Source organism: Cuculus canorus, chromosome 1, assembly GCF_017976375.1.
Source record: "Cuculus canorus isolate bCucCan1 chromosome 1, bCucCan1.pri, whole genome shotgun sequence".
Taxonomy (NCBI): domain Eukaryota; kingdom Metazoa; phylum Chordata; class Aves; order Cuculiformes; family Cuculidae; genus Cuculus; species Cuculus canorus.
This window is the reverse complement of record NC_071401.1, coordinates 166382637-166401392: the sequence shown is the minus strand read 5'-3', so window position 1 is coordinate 166401392 and position 18756 is coordinate 166382637. Positions and strand designations below refer to the sequence as shown.

At 35.6% G+C, this 18756-nt stretch overlaps 1 protein-coding gene across 2 annotated transcripts in view; it reads right to left on the bottom strand.

The window, feature by feature from the left end:
* Window positions 1-18756, bottom strand: part of TMTC3 (transmembrane O-mannosyltransferase targeting cadherins 3) — a 35504-nt gene that overhangs the window by 13496 nt on the left and 3252 nt on the right. The window contains exons 2-9 of one of the 2 annotated variants that reach the window (XM_054068787.1): window positions 14447-14557; window positions 13482-13596; window positions 12690-12906; window positions 10861-11079; window positions 7400-7499; window positions 6613-6728; window positions 4771-4943; window positions 3683-3935 (exon numbers count right to left, since the gene is read on the bottom strand). In XM_054068787.1, the coding sequence (XP_053924762.1) occupies window positions 3683-3935; window positions 4771-4943; window positions 6613-6728; window positions 7400-7499; window positions 10861-11079; window positions 12690-12878 (1050 nt within the window). In that variant the 5' untranslated portion in view covers window positions 12879-12906; window positions 13482-13596; window positions 14447-14557. The remainder of the gene's footprint in view (window positions 1-3682; window positions 3936-4770; window positions 4944-6612; window positions 6729-7399; window positions 7500-10860; window positions 11080-12689; window positions 12907-13481; window positions 13597-14446; window positions 14558-18756) is intronic. The other variant, XM_054068797.1, reaches the window with a different exon arrangement.

Genomic DNA, 18756 nt, shown 5'->3' with positions numbered 1-18756 from the left:
AACGCAGCACTGATTTAAAGCTTCAAGTTGAAGGTTTTAGTTCTTATTTCAAAGGGCCAAGAACATGCACATGGATCATTAACACAGCTCAGCTGATCCACAGCAATTCATTAAGCTACATGAAATAAATATATGAATGAGGCTTGAAAAAAATCACAAGCACAATAAAGTGTATATTGGTTACTTAGGGCCAAAATAGAAACATAATTTCACATTCTTCTCCTTTCTCCTTTACATTTTCACAGTACGTGCTCCTCAGAGTACCTACCAATCTATAAAAGCCTCAACAGAGAAAATTACTAAAAATATTTGCAACCCCCTTTGAAATGCAGGATTCATCCTGCTATCCCCAGGCCAGTACTCTGTATTAGGTTTTAATTTAGCCATAGCAAATGCCTTCACACTTTTGAGGGTGGATTATGGGAAGTGGCAGTATCACTCTGCATTTCAGTGTATTTTGAGCAAACACATTTGCTCAAAATGTGCAAATACACAGTACAAAAAAAAGTACAAAAGCAAATACACAGAGGTAAATATACAAACACATTTGTAATGTATTTTAGCAAACAATGCGCTGTTTTGCAAATGTTTTTACTGCAAGGTGAATAAATTGTATTTAGCATTAAAATATATGTAAGTCTTGTACACAGGCTTAAACGAATTAGCTTATTTTACAAAATCTTCTGATAAGAGTTGAATTCTTCAAATCAGCTTAAGAAGTTTAACAATTATTATTTTACATTAGTGCTCAAAGAATGCAGTTTTTTCTGGTTTGCTTTGGGGTTTTTATATAGCAAGGACATCAGTCCCACAACCCCATGAGGTCAACATATGCATAATGAAATCTAGCTCTTTCCAGGCTTCTGCAGCTGACATAGCAAGTGCTTGGTCTCTGCTGAACCCTTACGATCTAGGCATCTAATAAAAAAGTTTTCGCATGTTCTGCTCTGTGCAGCTCCTCTGATGACAAACGTTACACAATGTTTTGCCAAACTTCTCTTTCGATCCTTTTGCCTCTCCTTAGTACGCTGTCCTTCAAGTATAATTTCCTGGGCTATAAACTCAAAGCCCTACTGCAGATAAAAATGCATTCCTTTGTGTTCCTTCACTCTTTTTATCACAGTCTTTAAGCAGATCCAGAGGCTCCACTCAAAAAATACCTTGGTCAAGGCAACTGGAAAAAAGAAAAACAAACCCAAAAGACAGAAACTATTAAAGCATGCTGGAGAATAAAAACATATGACAAAACTCTAAAATATCACCATAAGCTATGAAGAGTAGCTGAACGGCCAAGTAACCAGTCAAAAGTTCACAAAGAAACATCTCAAAGCCTGAGTGAGGTATAACCATAGGGAGTAGAGAAATAAACATTCCTAAATTTATAAGTACTGATGTCTTTGCACAACATATGAAAGTGTTAAAATGTTACTTCAAGAAAACTAAGGATACTTGTCTGTTCCTGTCATCTGCACAGTAACAAGCCACCAAAGTTTGCAGCTGAGTAGCATGGAGTGCTGTCTTATCAGAAGGGAGGTAAAGCACCCTTATTTGGGAGACTTCGCAAATATCAAAAGATATTAAAAAGCTTTTATTAAATTTTGCCAGCCAACAAAGTAATGTCTATAACCAAGAAATTCCATGAATAAACAAGGGCCATGATCACAGCTTGATCCTGAAACCTACTGAAAAGCCACCCAAGTCAGTCTAGATCAGTACTATTCCTAGAACCCAACATTTTCAGTATTTACTGTGTAACCTATTTATAAAGGTCACTTAGTCTGCCAGTCAAGGTATCTGATTAAACAGAAAATAAGAGAATTTAACTGCTCGTACACAGTTTCCATGGTATGCCTAATGTAAGAATAATTGATTACTTCAAGCAGTAAAACACTATCAACTTGCCAAAGCATGTGTTCCAATTTATAATATAGAATCCCATATTTTATTAGTTTAATATTGTTAGCTTGTAAAAAAAAAAAAAAAAAAGAGGGAAATGTATCTGTTTTGTACTCTCCTATAGTTCTATTACTCTGAAAAGAAAATTTTAGAACCTGTGGCAAAAATTAAAATAAGACAAAATCAAACAATGTACCCACTCACCAGAGCTATTTTTCCTGGAGATGATTGTTATCAAATAGATGAAAATTGACTGAAAATGAGTCCTTCAGCTTTTGCATCTTCCAAAAATGAGTTCATCCTGAGACTCTATTTGGGGAGAACTGTGCAGTGTCTACTGGCACTTTAAGACATAGGAGAAGAAATCCTTTCTTCTGTCCTGTTCCTCAAGTAGTACCGCACCAAAATCCATATCCACACCAGCAAACACAGAAGACATGTTCAGACATACTTGAGACTTCCTTTCTCTTCTGTATTTTGGATCCCTCTTTTTTGTACCTTCTTCGCAAAGTCTAAATAAACACCTTTATTTCTGCAGCAGGTCAAAAGTTGTACCTTGTCAGATCTCACAAACAAGAGTAACTTGAGATTTTCCTCTTCGAGTAACTTGAGATTTTCCTCTTCGACCAGGATTCAGCATGATACCTCAGACTCTCACTGAACTAGTTGAAACATGCTAGAGAATTGTAAAGGCTGAAGCTCTTTACAAAGCCCTTTATTACTCCTTTGAGTGACAGTCAGAGTATGATGTTTCAAACTGCAATCAATCATGGTACCAACCATGACCAAGCCACCATTGTACTATACACACGTCATTCACGTGAACAGCACAGAGAATTCATGCCCACCATAGTAGTAGTTTATTTTGACCAGCACAAATTCGTGCTTTTACTGACAGAATTGAGAACAAAGTATAGAAAAAAGTTTTATAAAACTAGCAAATTCAACGTAGCTATCTAGAACATTACCATGATCTGTGTAAACTGGTATCACTAAACAAAGACTCACTTTCTTCACTTTAAAGATGGTACTATGATTTCTCTAATAAGTTAGACTGAGAAGCCATAAGAAAGAAACTGTTCTCTCTTGGCAGACTATCCAGTCTATATCAGGACATTAACGGTTTACTGGAAGGCAGAAATACGTTTTGGCTTGCAGTGTTGTTGCATGTTATGGCACATAACAATTAATATTTAATATAAAATAATGCACTCTCATTTCCTAAGAAATTTGCTTCCAGGCATTTAGATACTAAGTCTGGGAAAAAAAAAAATCAGCATCCTACTGAAGGTTATACACACAATGTGGGTATATATGAAAGGAAAACAACTTTGGTTAAATAATGATTATACTGTGTTAAGTGTCATTGAGGTTCACTATACTGAATGATCTCAGAAGACCCTTCCTACAAAAAACACTCAAAATAACAAAAACAGTTTGCAGAACAGAAATGCATTCTGATCCTTAAAATATATTTAAGTTCTACTGAAAAATCCTATTTGCTAGTAGAGTTCTGAATATCTGAGAAAGGCCACAACACAGTTTGAAAACACCCAACAATGGGGAAATTAATTCCCATATCCTGTCTATTCTTCTCCATCCTCTGAAAAGAGCCACATATTTTACTGCAATTTAACAGTTTTGTTGCTCTTCCTCTTATGTGTCATTCTAGCCCAAAAGCACATGCATGCAATATTTCTGGGTCACAACAGATTGGGCACGCGACCAAACAACTTGAGCCACTTACACTCTCAAAGAAAGAATAAAAACAATGCATCATTCATACCATCAATACAGCCTTGGAGGAATCCCCAGGGTATCGGAGACTGAAGACAATCAAAGATCCCAGAAAGCAAAAGAAGGTTAGGGTAGCAACATTTCTAACATCCAACAAAGACTCCACGAGAGGAATAGTTCCCATTGTCCAGTCACAGCATAATTCTGAGGGGTTGAGGAGAAGCCACGCATTTACAGGGAGGAGGTAGTTGAAAGTCAGCTGTCTTGCTGGGGATGGACTAACAGCAGCTGGATTATCAAACCTAAAGAAAAAGAAAGGAGAAAAAAGAACTTTCAATAAAAAAAAGAAAATATCTCGTCTTGATCCACTTCGTGCTCAGGAATCAGCAAACTTCAGGTACATAACTAGAACTACCAATTGCAGACAAGTACAATATCCTAACCCTCCTGTGTTAGTCAAGCATGTAACTTGGGAACCGCACACAATAATTCATCTTAGCATGGGACAGAGCCTCCTCCAAGTTTAAGAAACTGGTTTAGAACATAACGCAAGCTTGAAGAAACAATGATTTACACCTAAAGCTAGGTTCAACAGTACATGTTAATGTTTTTAATATTTACCTTATTTTTCAGAGAAAAAAATTAGATTCTTCTATTTCTACACTGCTCACACACTTTTAAGATAAATTACAATTTTTTAGTTCTAATTTGCATTCACTTATCTTCAAGCACTGCATCAATCATGCTTTCTGTGTACTGCATATCTAAACCAACAAGAATATGCAGAAGAGAAAAAACTTACTAAGAAGCAGAGTACTCAGACAAGGTTCAAAATCATAGCCAATGAAAAATACTTCAGTAATAAAACTTAATTTCTTAATTACTAAGGTGAACAAACAACCCTAAGTTTTTAAAAATTAATGCCTCCTCAGATCCCTCAGTATTTTGGACATTCCTGTCAATAGGTGCTGAAATATACCAACTACCAATTTCACAGAAAATGTAATATCGTACAGTCATTGTTACCAATATTAAAATAAGCTAATAAACCCGTAAGTATTTTTGGCCATTTAACTCAGACCTCATCAAGTTGCACTGTATATATCAGCAGTTGTAAATGAGCGGTTTTACTATTACCTTGTAAACACTGGAAGTTGGGATTGGATAACCTGGACTCTGACAACTACAAGAAGTAGTGTACTGAACATCAGGACTATAAGCTTCAACAGTGTTTGGAGCATAGAAAAAGGAATACTGCCCTTCCCTCGAAGAATCTGTACCGCTGTGTCCAACAACACTGGCAAGGTGTACTGCAAAGGAAGAAAAATTATAATCAGAATGTGTACTCACTAATCTGCAAGATAAATGCGCTATCTAATCTTTTTTTTTTCCTTAGTTTTCTGTAAATACTTCCTCCCGATAGTTACTTAACCTAGCTTCTTAAAGCTTTCACAACAAGTCCCCTCAAGAAGTCTTCTAACAAAAAAAAAAAAAAAAGTCTATTCAAGCATTCTTGCTAACACTATCATAGCTGAATTTGCATGGCTGAAGTTCTGCATTTTCCACTGACAGATTAAAATATTTGTACCACCTTCAGAGACTTCAAAAAATCAAGTATGATCATGAAATTGATTTTGAAGAATAATTTTTAGAATTATCAGTGCCTCTGAAAACTTGTCCAATAAACAAAACTCCTCAGGAAATATAGAAATAAATTTCATTTTCTGATTAGTTCTGGATTTCTACTTTATGCCTCTTCTGGAGTAACTCATCTTTCCCTGCCTCACGAACATTATGATCTTACACAGTTTTTTATTTCACACCCCAGTTTTTTCCCCGTGTACTTCTTTCTTATGTCTTCATGTCTTGTGGTGCACAGGATTTAATGCTTCACATAAACTAGTTGGCTGAACTACAGATACTAATAGGTTTTTGAGAACTGGTCAAACTCATAGTTCATGCTATACCTGCGCCCTCACAAGATGCCTCAATTTGGATTTTACCTTTTCTACTCAGTTGACTTACATGAACTTCTTTAAACTTTCACCAATTGTGGATCAGATCAAAAGTTACAAGAAAGGAAGACTGAATTGAAAAGTACTGTCACATACCAGTGATTTCCTTAGAAATCCCGTTTGAAATTACGTGCTTATTCACTATACTTGCAAAAGCAACACCTACGCATATTTCTGTAAGCATGAAATAATGTGATTTCGGTATTTTAGCCTTGAATATGAATCCCCAAAAGAGAAAATCCTTTGGCTTCTACTGGTGCAGTTATTGCAAAATATTCCTTCAAGTAATTAAGGGATAGTAAGCTAGATAACTTTCTTAGACTACGCAATCAAATCTTCTTAATTTGCATAATCTGACTATTAAAAAGCCAAGAATTATTTAATCGCAGGAATACATCCTTTCTTTAAACAAAAGATACCACTAACTTAAACATCAATGCTTAAGATCAAAATCAATTTCTAGTCTGATAATTTAAAGGTATCCTAAGAACAAGTTACATAAGAATATTAATGATTCAAATAAGACTACACTAAAAAGTCTGGTTATTCGTTAAAATGTGATTAAATGCATTTGTAGGTAAGATGTTCTCTATTTTTAGTACAGGGATTAAAAACAATCTGCCACCAATAAGAACCTCAGACTTTAACAAAGACTGTTGCACGCTTGTCTTTGCAAACTTCAGTCGACTAAAACCTTAGGTTTCCATTAAGATGTAGATTCTTTACTCAGTATATATGGTAACATCTCTGTACGGCCTATAAAAGACAACTTCGAAGTCACTGCATTCCCTCACCACGACAATGCACGTTAAACACCAGTTGAGTAAAAAAAAAAAATCTAAATAACGTAACTATCAAATTAGCCTTAACTAGCAAAAATCTGCGCTGAAATATGACACTTCAAAGTATTTCATGTCTCATTACAGAATTCAAGAGAAGACATTAAAATTATTCGACAGCTTACCCCCTGAGCAATAAATACTTCATATACACAGCATATCCCCACCACCGTTATTCCTTGTTCTTTACACAGCGTTGCAACAGCTACAAGAAACACAGTCACTGCAATTGGAGTCCACACTGCAAATAAAGATGTTATTGAAAATGTTTCATATTACAACAAAAGCAAACATTTAGTAAATTACCTAAAGTGAAAAATGTGGTTCTACCCGTTTGAACATACTACTAGTTCCATAAGTTCCATAAACTTCTTTGGTAAGGCATTTCCTATTAAAGGGAAGATTACTAGCTATACTCTAATAAACATGTATCAGTTTTAAAACCGTCTCCTCTTAAATCAAAGAATTAAATGAAAGGCAAATGATCCATCTATGCCAGGAAAACAAAACCCTGCAATCTTTCCTAATTGACCAGAACACTTTTTCAAGTAGAATGTCTCACAGCGAGTCATGAATTTTCAGAAGTTCAATTTGTAGCCTCCTACATCTCCCCTGAAACTCTGCTGCTTGCTCGTGACTGAGGCATCTCGGCATGCCTCCACTTACTCGCATTAACAGAAGTCAGTGCACGAGTTCCCTGCTCTAGGTATTACAAAGCAACTGAAAAAGTGCTGAAGTCTTGAAAGAAAAAAAGAGGCATATATGTTGGAAAGTAGTACTACATGAATCTTGGGGATGAAGGGGTTTTTGTACACACTTGCTGAATAACCAATAGAGTTATATTAACATTTTAAGAGGTCTATTATCAGTGATACAAAAATTAAGTCATGTATATATTTGCCAACCATTTACCTATGGTATTATTTGGCCCTTTAGATTTTGTATATGACAAAAAAGCAGCTAGAAAAAAGATAGATGATAAAAGCTCTGCTCTGCCCACAACTCCAGTTACCTGAAAAGAAAAAGAAGAAAAAACAAAATTACTCTTCTAGTGACTACTCTTGTACTAGCACAGTGCATGACTAATATACTGTCAGGACATACATAAAGAAGACCTGTAAACTAAGCAAAAAGGCTAAGAAGAGTAAAGCTGCTTTCAGATCAACCAGTACTGAATTCAAGAACACAACAATGCAGGTGCCTGGTGGCCACCTATGGCTGATGTGCTCCTAAGAATCATCATTAACAAAACAACTGAGAAATGCTGTACTTTTTTATCTTTAGTAATATCAGCCAAAAATAGCATTGAAGGCAGAATTTCAGCATTTTAACAACTGATTTCTTCATAATGCTTGGAAGAAACTAGCTTTCATCTATAGGAGCTTTAAGTGAGGCCTAACAAGGGCTGTTGCACATATACATCCTGCAGAGAGTGGTGTATAGAAACTATGAATGTTATTTTTGTTCGTACCTTTTCTGACTGACTGAATAGATCTGAATCTGAAAGCATTCCTTTGACTGGTGCTATTGCAGCTCTTCAGTGAGCAGCCAAGCATTACAAACAAGTTGAAAGCAAGCTTTATGCAATGGAGTTAAAGAATAACTATGGCTTTACTACAGATCTGATAGTTTTCTGAATGACAATTTGGCTGGCAACATTAAAATTGCAGGTATTGCCTCCTTTGGGAAGGAGACAGAAAAGAATGGATTTTATGAAAATCTGGAGAAGTGCTAAAATTCATAAGGGAGAAGGTTGTTTTTGGACACCCAATGGAATCCAGATTAATTTGTCTTTCAGGTGATGTTTTCAAAAACTCTTAAGGTGTAACCAACAGCCAGAGATGGAAGACAGGTCACTGTGTTAATGGGTACGGCAGTAGCCACTGTGCTGACTACCATTTAGGACTGTCGTTCTTCCCCATGTCCTCTTCTGTAGTGTCTTTGATTACACCCACATTTTTGCAAGTAAGATGGCTGAAAAATGTCACGGTACCCCAAGGCAGATAGACATATTTAGCTAAAAAACCCTCACATCTTGTCATTCAATTATGACGATGCTGAAAACTTTCAGCCATCCACACCCAGCCAGAAGTTTTTATTGCTAGGTATATTCTTGGCCAAGCACGATTGACCCAGCACAACATAAAAAAGAGAAAGTAACTCAATATCCAATGTCATATTGTAAAGAACAGTATTCAAATCTGAATTTGAAATCATGCTCCGGTGCTTCCATTGGGAGCAGCATATATTTACCAAAGGACTCACTGAATCATGTACAGACAGAGCATGTTTCACAACTGTGAAAGGTGTTAATGTTTTGGATAGCATACAGGTGTGTTTTGCCAAAATGTTTTAAGATGTTTCAAGAATTCCTGGTCTGGATCCCAAAACAGTCCAGCATTAAAAAAGAAATTAAAAGAACTTTTGTCTGTAGATCAGTTGAAAGAGATTATTAACAAAGCAAGTGTGCCGGTGCGGCTCCACAGTCCCCAGCCAACAAAAGACGTTCTATTTCTGGATACAAAAGTGACTTATGAGTGAAAACTCCAGCATTCACAAGGTTAGTTGACATCCCGTGGCTGTAAAGATAGTCAACGTGCCTCAGAGTCTCCAACTGTTTTAAGCACAGCATCAAGTTCTACCAATCACATAGTCTTAAAGTGCCCTCATGTGGCTAATACCAGGGATTGCATACTTATTACCAATTTGCTTCATAACTGTACTTCATAACCTTTTAATACATTGCCTTACACAACGAGCATTCATTACACAGTATTTGTAAGATTTTTACCGTACCTTTTGCTAACTCTGTTGCACAGTATTGAAAGCAACTGTTTTACTGTTATACAGAATCTAACAGTTCAAGCATCATAAAGAATCATCATATTTGGTGATAAAATTACACAGTATTATCTAAGACATAAACCACTAACAGAAGTCAATAGTAACTTGCTAATGCTCCTGTAAAGACACTACCACATTTATTACAAAGAAGCAAAGTCATATTTTGAAATTTAAAACACTTTTTTTCAAAGAAAAACACAAATGAAATCAACAGATTATTTTTATAACTCATATTCTACTCAAGATTTTATGGGGGTTTGTGCTTTCAAGCACCAAAGGAAGCAAAAATTTGTGTGTGTTCAACTTTTGCGTTTTTAAACATGCCACTAACAACTTCTATCGAGGCTATATTTGTAGCCCAAACAACAGCCAATTACAAAGCCCATGACCTTAATTCCTCAAAATACACAGATGCAGGCTACTGAATTGCTACTGACAGGGATTTGTGTCTTTAGAAAACAAGACAGCGAGAGACATGCAACCTATTTACCCAGAGAAATTTGGACTAAAAGAACCCCAACATAAGGTAAAAGTAAACCCATCTCATTTTCTTAGTAGCAAGACATCCCAAAACCCCGGAAAAATACCACATTATCATTAAAAAAAAAAAAACAAAAAAAAACCAAAAAACCAGACATAACATCTCTAAACAAGCAAAAGTTTTCTTCAGTTTTCTGAAAATCAGCTAATAGCATAAGAGACTGATAATGGGGTTTGCATTGCAACACATGTGAACTGGAATCTAGGAAAGCCAATCCAAGTGTTGCAGAAATAACTGCAGAGAACTTCACAGATGTGCTTTATCAGTGTTTCTGGTGGAAACAAAGCTAATAAGTGGTGATCACAGGACTCCATTTACTCCACAACATTGCAAGCCTGGTTGACCATTAATGAGTCAATAATCAGACAAATCATATAAACAAAGCTTTTCTTAAGAGTGAAAATCTCCTTTAGAATCAAAGGAAAGGTAAATACGAGCAGTGCAAAATGTATTTCCCCTTTCTTGTATCAGATATGTTCAAAAACAGAACGTTCAAATAGAATGGCCCTAAGCTGGATGTAGCATAGCAACTACAATCCTAGAAAAAAGTCCTGCTGAGACAGATCCACTGACATAAGAGAAAGACTCGGTTATTAGCTAGAGCGAAGTACTTAGTGATTCTGGAAATGAATGAAGAGGCATTCACAGTACTTGCAAAATATGAAACTGGATGAATCATCACAGAACACAAATATCTATATAAGTTAAGGGAGCAATCATCATAAAAGCCAATGTTCATAGCAGACGCTCGAGTTATTTAATAACTAAATTAATAGTTCTTCTATTATTTTTCAGTAACTGCACGGAATATCAAACAACTCCCAACTTTAAAATTTGCCACTTCCACCACTCATTGCAAAGGGCAGAGTAAGTACAAGTAAAATCACACACTTCTTGGACTTACAATATATAAAGAGATAAAAAAAAGCATGAAATTTAAGGTTGATTAAAAGCTTGAACAAATTAAGCACATCACAGCTATACCTACCGCTTCAGTATGTATTGGGTGCACTGCAAAGAGCAAAGCTGCAACTAAGCTGCTCCTGTTGTCTAGGAAAAGCTTACAGACCTTGAGAAAGACTATGCAGACCACCACATGAAATACCAGATTTAGGAAGTGGTAAGACACTGCATTTAACTCACTAAACAAGTAGTTTAAGCGAAATGTAAGAACTGTAAGCGGACGATAAGATTTATGACTCCTCTCCTAGAAGAAAATAAAGAAATCAATTAGTTATCACCAAATTATAAAAGGACTTTGACTCCAAAATATCTTTCTAAAAATCTATGCATACACGATTCCCTCTTCTATTCTCAGGCATCTACCTTCAAAATAAAGACCTGGAGATCAGTTATACTAAAAAATAAGTAATCTAGTGAACAAAATGAAAACTTCATTTAAAATTATAATGTTAAACAGAGAAGTGAATTCTGACTATTTTTCCTACTTTCACATAGTTTTAATACGTTATTCATGTATTTTAATTACTCTGCCATTTCATCATTTAGATCAGTATTTTGTAAAATATTTGCTGCGCTCAGCTAAATGTATTAAATACATATTTTAACGTCTGTGAGTCAATATGTCAATGTTGCCAGTTAATCCATCCATAAACCCTTTTAAAAGCTACACTTAATGCCATCTCTTCCTGTTCCAAAACGCATTCATCAAGCCACAGCCTCTTGATATTTTTCTGAATGTGTCAATAAAACAAAGGAAGAAAATCTAAGAAAAAAATGGGAGATGAGAGGCAGAAGAGGACCACTGAGAACCAAACTGCACATACAGATAAAACTGCAAGAGAGGAAATAATATTTTAAAAGCCATTAATGATAAAATAAATCTGACTTCATTTAGTTAAAATTAACTTTCAGTTGTTTTAAAGTGCAATATCAACACTGAATGAGATGGCTTTCTCTCACTTCACATGGCAAGGGGTTTTTGGAGTACGATCATACTGAAAAATAGTACTTGAAGTTTTACTGGGAGGAGTTTATGAACCCACTTACTCTCAGTGACTACAACAGGACTACATGACATCTGGAAGACAGCCTGAAAAGTTTAATTACAGGGTTACATGAAAATTGTTTATCAAAGTCTATTTGTAAAGCTAGCACTTATTACCTCTCAAAGAAATAATCCTGTATGTTATGGACACAGGAAAAGAGAAAGATTACAAGGCAGAATGCCTTGACAGGTAAAAAGTTATGACTGTCAGAGAATTTTTACTCATTTGCTTGGAAACAGCACCACATGTAACTTTCTAAACTATATACAAATCTTTCAGCCATTACCTTTTCAACAACTTTAATGCCAATGCAGCTTTTCAGATAAAAACCCCAGCCACTCTACATGGGCTACAAACCAAAATCTCTCAACTCACATAAACATACTCGCTCAAATAAATTTAATGGATTAAACCCAATATCTTAACTCCTAGCTTTTTAAAGTGTGTTATCTTTCCTTCCACGCTACAACTGGAAGTGAGCACCCTTGTATATCAATGTCCAGCTTTTGCAAGAGAAGGGAGAATGGTCAGTATTATCGAATTTTAACACTGGAATTAGCTAACACACATCATCTTGAAATGTGATACAGGACTTCATTTTCTTAAAAGTATTTTTATTGAAGAAAGGAAACAAATAAAGGCAACATCTCTTCCTGATCTTATAGTACAAAACACTAACACCACCAAATCCTATCAGAAACAAACTATTCCGTTAAAACTACATCAGGGAAAAAAGTGTAAAAACTCTCTGCAAGTTGGGTTTTTTTTCATTTCTTAAATGCCACAAAGTGTTTCACAAACAGTTTACCTCCGACATTGGAGTGCCCCAGAAGTCATTCTGAAACAGATTTTTTAATGGAGTAGAAGGATGCAAATCTTTATTGTCCAAAATTGCTGAAACATCATCAAAAACAAAGCCACAAAAGAGACTGTTCCAGTAGCAGGCTGCCACCACACCAACTATTAGCGCTGCTTCCTTTAGGCTTACATCAGCCATCTCCTCTATGAGTTTTCATGGAAAAAAGCTGAAACGTATGGACAGAAACTTGAGTAGATGTACCGATAAAAACTATAACTGATAATGTCAAATTAAAACATCTAATATTATAGAAATGAATGATAGTACATATATCAATATCAACAAGATAGAAAGTGTTCTTCAAACGTCACCCATCTTACAGAATTTAGTGTTTAAAAGAAATACCCTAATAAAAAAGTTTCACCCCTAGAAAGCCTTCACACAAACTGGATACACTGCTACTTTTAATGTTTTACTAAAAAAAAAGAAGACTGATGATAAATTGTGATGTATTTTTTAGCAGACGGCTGTACAGTTCAAATGAATGCTGCAAACTGGAGAACTATGAAAATTAAGTTCTCTAGAACCTTGAGAAATTTAACATACTAACACAGAATACTAAGTTATCACGAAAGCAGTGTGTAAATTATTAATGTTTTTTAGGTTTAAAGGTGTTTCTCAAAATATTTCAAAAGCAATCAAAAAACCCAGTTTCAAATATTCTGAAGAACAAACAGGAAATTTCACCAAGATAGGCGTAAATAAAGGAGGACATTAGTAATAATAAAAGGTTGAACCTACCATCGAAGCTCACACTTTACTCATTTGCATTGTTTACAGAAGTTCATGAAAAAGTCAGTTTTTTCTCAAGTTTGTGAATTACTCCAAGGTCATTGCATGTTCACAAGAGCTCCGTCTAAAGAAAAACAACATGCAAAAATGGTACTACAAATGAACTTTATCTTACATTATTTTCGCTGATCTTTCATAAACTTCCTAAGCACTAGAAATTATTAAACAGTAGTTTTACTAAAAAATACTATATGGGTGATCTGATCAAAAGGTGAAATTATTTTGTATTAGACTGTTTGAAAACATGATTCCACCTTGGAAGAATAAGATAACTACAGGTCAAAGGCATTCTTTTTGACCAGTGGCTGACACAGCATTGATTACTGCCAATTGTTGGGATCAAAGCTATCAAAAAGCGACAATCAGTTGAACACTGACTTAGTTTTGAGAATAAGAAGAGATGATTGAACAAAAATACATATGATTTTTCCCAAAATTAGAGAGGGGTAGCATCTGTAAAGACACAGAAGAGCTATTATTAGCCAGATAATGTGGGTCCAGTCTGTAAGCACATGAAAATAACAGCCTTCTGTCTATTAGGGTTCACACGTCAAAGCTGATCAGTTATTCGCAAACCATAGTTAGCTTTATCGTTCTAAACCCTTAAATTCTGGTGATTTTTTTGCTTTAGTATGTTGCGGTTTTGTTGGGTTTTTTTTGGTTTGTTTTTAAATTGAATTCAGGTTGAAGTATACTATCCTCCAAAAACAGGACATAGAGATATGTCATTCAGATAGGTAATCTTAGTTGTGCTTGGGCCTGAGAGCACAATGATCACCCCTCACAACTAGTGGAAAAGGAGCAGTGGTATAGGAAGGAATACATGTGCAACAAGATGCATGTGCAGTTAGACTACAAACCAGGACAAAGACCATTCAAAAGGAATCAAACCAATCCATTCAAGTGTTACTCACATAACAGCGGTGACGGTTTTTTTTTTTTCCTTTTGTAGTATTTGGAGTACTGGCTGTTGGTGTTACATCAACCAAGAAAAAAGCCTTTTTTCCAAAGCTACCACCACCTTTCTAATAAAAAAAGGATAAAAAAAAAAAAAATAACAACGTTAAATGTTAAAAGATGCTGCTGCATCTTTTTGCCAGAGTACTTTAAAACACTGAGCCAAGGTTAAGTCTGAAACTATTCATAGCTTTCTTTTTAGCCAGAGAAATCTTATTAAAAAAAGAATACTGCAGTTGTACATAAAAAGACAGCCCACTTTTGAACGCATGATTTTTAGCTCTTCCTCAAAGCATGTGCATAAGAAACTGCTAGTTCATACTCTCCTAGAAACAGTTTGAAATTCCTTGTTTGCAGCAATTTCTAAATTGTGTACTTCCTACTTCCTGAAGTTCAATAGTTCTACTGAAAAACAGCCACATCTGAAAAGGACCCACAATGAACATTTTCCAGCCTACAAGCCTACATTTCCTATGTGTTCCAAAATTAATGGGACAAGATAATATTGCCACACAGAACCAACTCAAAGGTTTATTTAAATTTGCCCTTTAAGAACAAATATCACAAGACGAATAGGTTTTTGGTGACTTCAGACTTCTTTAATAACAATATAAGTTTACTGTATTAGTTGAAACCCTTGCAGATACTGCTTTGCATATCAAAGAGCAATTCTGAGGAAGTTCTTAAACAACCCTATTTCAGGAACAGCTACTGTCATCCAACGAGGAAATAAAAAAAAGATTCCTATATATAGCTTCCTATCTAAAGGAAAAGCTTATCCCACCTTAAATGCTAGCTCTTCAACTACTTTTTATAGGTTTTTACTCTCCTTTTCCGTACACAGAATATATGTAAAGATAGCTACTTTACTTATCCATTAATCCTAAGGAACTCCGATGATTTCACAAGCCTTTCTTCTTGCTCTAAATTTCCAGTATTTCTTTGCCCCAGAAGTCCAGTTTTAAACTACTGTTGACCATACTGTTCCCTAACAGAACATGTTTACCTACATGTCAAATGTAGGGAAAATACTGTTTTCATTTGAGGCATACCCCAAAGTCAGGTTTAAGCGACTAGCCTGTTATCAGTGAAACCTGTCTGAAAACTCCAGAAAAAAAATTACTTTTAACATTACAGGGTTTTTTCTAATTTACAATTCACCCTCTCCTTTGCATATACAATTCGATCACAGATATGATAGCAAATACATGCAAATACATGGCTATAATTTTGGTCTTTCAAGACAAGTATTTGAGCCACAGACACCACAGAGAATTCTGAACAGCTTACTAAGTTTACAGTGAGGAATGAACATATGCAACAACATGGATTGTTCTGGTTTTAGCAGCGAGTCGCATAACATACTCCTTTAATGTGCCAAGCTTGGTAACCTCAAATGCATCACACCATATCCCTCTCATTTTTTTCATGTGCAAAAACACTAGGAGGTCTTGGCAACAGATGGGCATACTGGAAACCTGGAAGAACCTCTGTTTTCTAGTAATCTGCTTCCAGGGCAAACAAAAAAAGAAAAAATGGGAAATGCAAGGCCACATACATTCTGTAGATGGCACAAAACTAAAACAGATGCTTTACTTCTGACTTGTATTCTAGCATTCTAAGGTCTTATTTTCCTGAAATACATCGTAAAGATACATAAAGTATAGAAAAATTAGATTTTCTACCTGGTCTGATTACAGAATAGTTCAATGTTCTTGCTGTATTAAAGCATAAATATGGAAAAGATTTTTTTTGCAGTCCTTCACATTAACATAACAAGGCAAATTTTGAGGAAGGTTCACCATCAGAACTAGTACTTCCTATCTGCTACTACAGCTGGGTCCATCAACGCACTCCAAGCTTCAAACCTGGAACTTGGTAAGCCAGGCAAAAGTACATCTGCCATTAACCTCGGTGGAAAACAGCAATTGCTATTTGGCATCCTTTCCAACTAATCTCTTAGCAGTTTGACGACTATAATATAATACAAAATAAGAAGCCAAGTAGGCAGTTTGCAAGACTGAGAATCTTACAGATCACAGATACGCAAGAGGCTGCTTAAGTCCTGGTATCACTGGACTCCTCAGGTGAGTCATGGTGAATGGATATATTCCCCTCCTTGCCTAACAGACGCTGAAATTTGCTACCAACTCAGGCACGGCCTTGCAAGTGTCAGCACTTTACCACGCCCAGTGATGGGTATATTCATAAATACTTGTAAAAGACACTGACTAACAACTTGTTTGTTAATGCAGGCTTTTTGTGATGGCAGAACCACATTACTGACTGCTCTAACACATACAAATAGATTGACTGTCCCTTGAGGTATTTTTTCATCTCACCAACCCACTACTTTCACATCCAGTAAGTCTGCCCATCAGATACCTTAACCACACCTTGGATTTTGACTGCCAGTTTGTGGTCCATGGAACAGCCAGAGAGACCTCGTCTGACTGGATGAAATCAGAACAGACACATACTTTACTACCAAAATCTCTGTTCGATGTTTAAATTCACAACAATATCTGAACATGTCATGAAAAGTATACAGCTGAAAACAATATGCAGCAAGATAAAAGTTGTTAGATGGAAACCACAAGATCATGAGAGCTGATTGTGGAAAACTAGAATGCCCAAGCTGTGCAAAACACCTGATCGTTAGTCTAATTTTCTCAAGCTGTTTGGCACAGAAATCTGTGGTTTACACTGTACTCTTTTCATGCATGTACATAGACATTAGGTGGAAAGGACAGACAAGAAGCCGGGCTCTCAAGCAGGATTGGCTTGTAAGGCATGTACTATTCATTCGTCTTCCAACTTCTTCAGAACCTTCTACCAGTTCACCCAGTCTTCTCCTTCAAGAACTACAGATGAGTAAGACAGAAAAAATAAACAAACACCAAAGACCCAAACAAAAACCCACAACACTTTTAGATAAGTAGGAAAAAAAAAAAATTCTCCACAATCTCTACCAAATCCATGACACTCTAGGTAGTTTAGCACTGCATACTACATTGATGTAGTAGTCTGCACAAAAAAAATTCAACACAAATAAACAATGCATAATGATGTTCTAGGGGTATCCTTACCTAGAAGGTCTGGGAGTATGAAAGCTATTTCTTGCCCATAGGAATTTAGGAAAAATTACAATATATTTAGGCAGGAATACAGCTACAATTCCTAAATACACAAGAGTTATTTAGCAATTCATACTTAGCTATACCGTAATAAACATGCTATATGTCACCTTATGTCAACAACAAACCATTGCAGGAACACATATATTTGTGTTGATTAGATACATCTTACTACCTAACTTTAGAAAATTAAACATACATTTAAATTTTTTCTTCTACTGGGTAATGGCACTTTTACACCCTGAAGGGCATTAATAACAACTTCTGCTGCTATCAATCCTACTTCAAAGAAAATATACTATGCAAGTCACTTTTTTTTCTTCTCTATCAAAAAAAGAAAGACATAAGTAGTGGCAGTAATAGAGAATTTGAGAACCATGACACTTCGTACGTAAAAAAAGCTTGTACTTTCCTTGTAATCCTGCTCAGAATTTCCACAGAAACAGAGAGGAACAAAAGTGATCATTAAAATTAATCTCAAATATGTTACAAGTGTTAAGTTTCAACCCATTCCTGCTTTTGTATAAAAGCTCTGAAAATACCCAGCATAACATATATTATTGATATTCACAGCTTTTGATACAGTCAATACTTTGGAAGTCAGTTCAAGCTGTCACAAAACTTTTTTAAAAATTAACCTTATTCACTGTCCATAACAGAAAATTAGTTACTACAATGTAAAGATGAGAATTTTTTTTTAATCTCTTATTTGGAGAATATTTCCATTCACACTTTAACAAATATTCATAAATACTAAAAATACACCTGACACTTTTCACATCAGCATTTTCTACTACAATCAAACTGCAATTGTCTTCTGGAGCTGACGATGTAAGCATCAGTAAGGCAACAGCCTGTAACTCCACAGAGTCACTACAATGAACAGCATTTTGCATATGCAGCATGATGCATAATTATTATGTAAATCTCAAGGAACTTAATTTGGTGTTACATTAATGAGGCTACTAGAAACAAAAAACAGGCAGTTTGCATATGGATCACTCATCTTCTTGAAAAGCTTTGAAAACAAACTAAGGTGCATTTATACACATATCTGATCATAAAACATGGGCCTCCCACTCTCCTGTTTGGAGTTCTAAAGCTGATGAAGGGCTAGACATACACAGAAG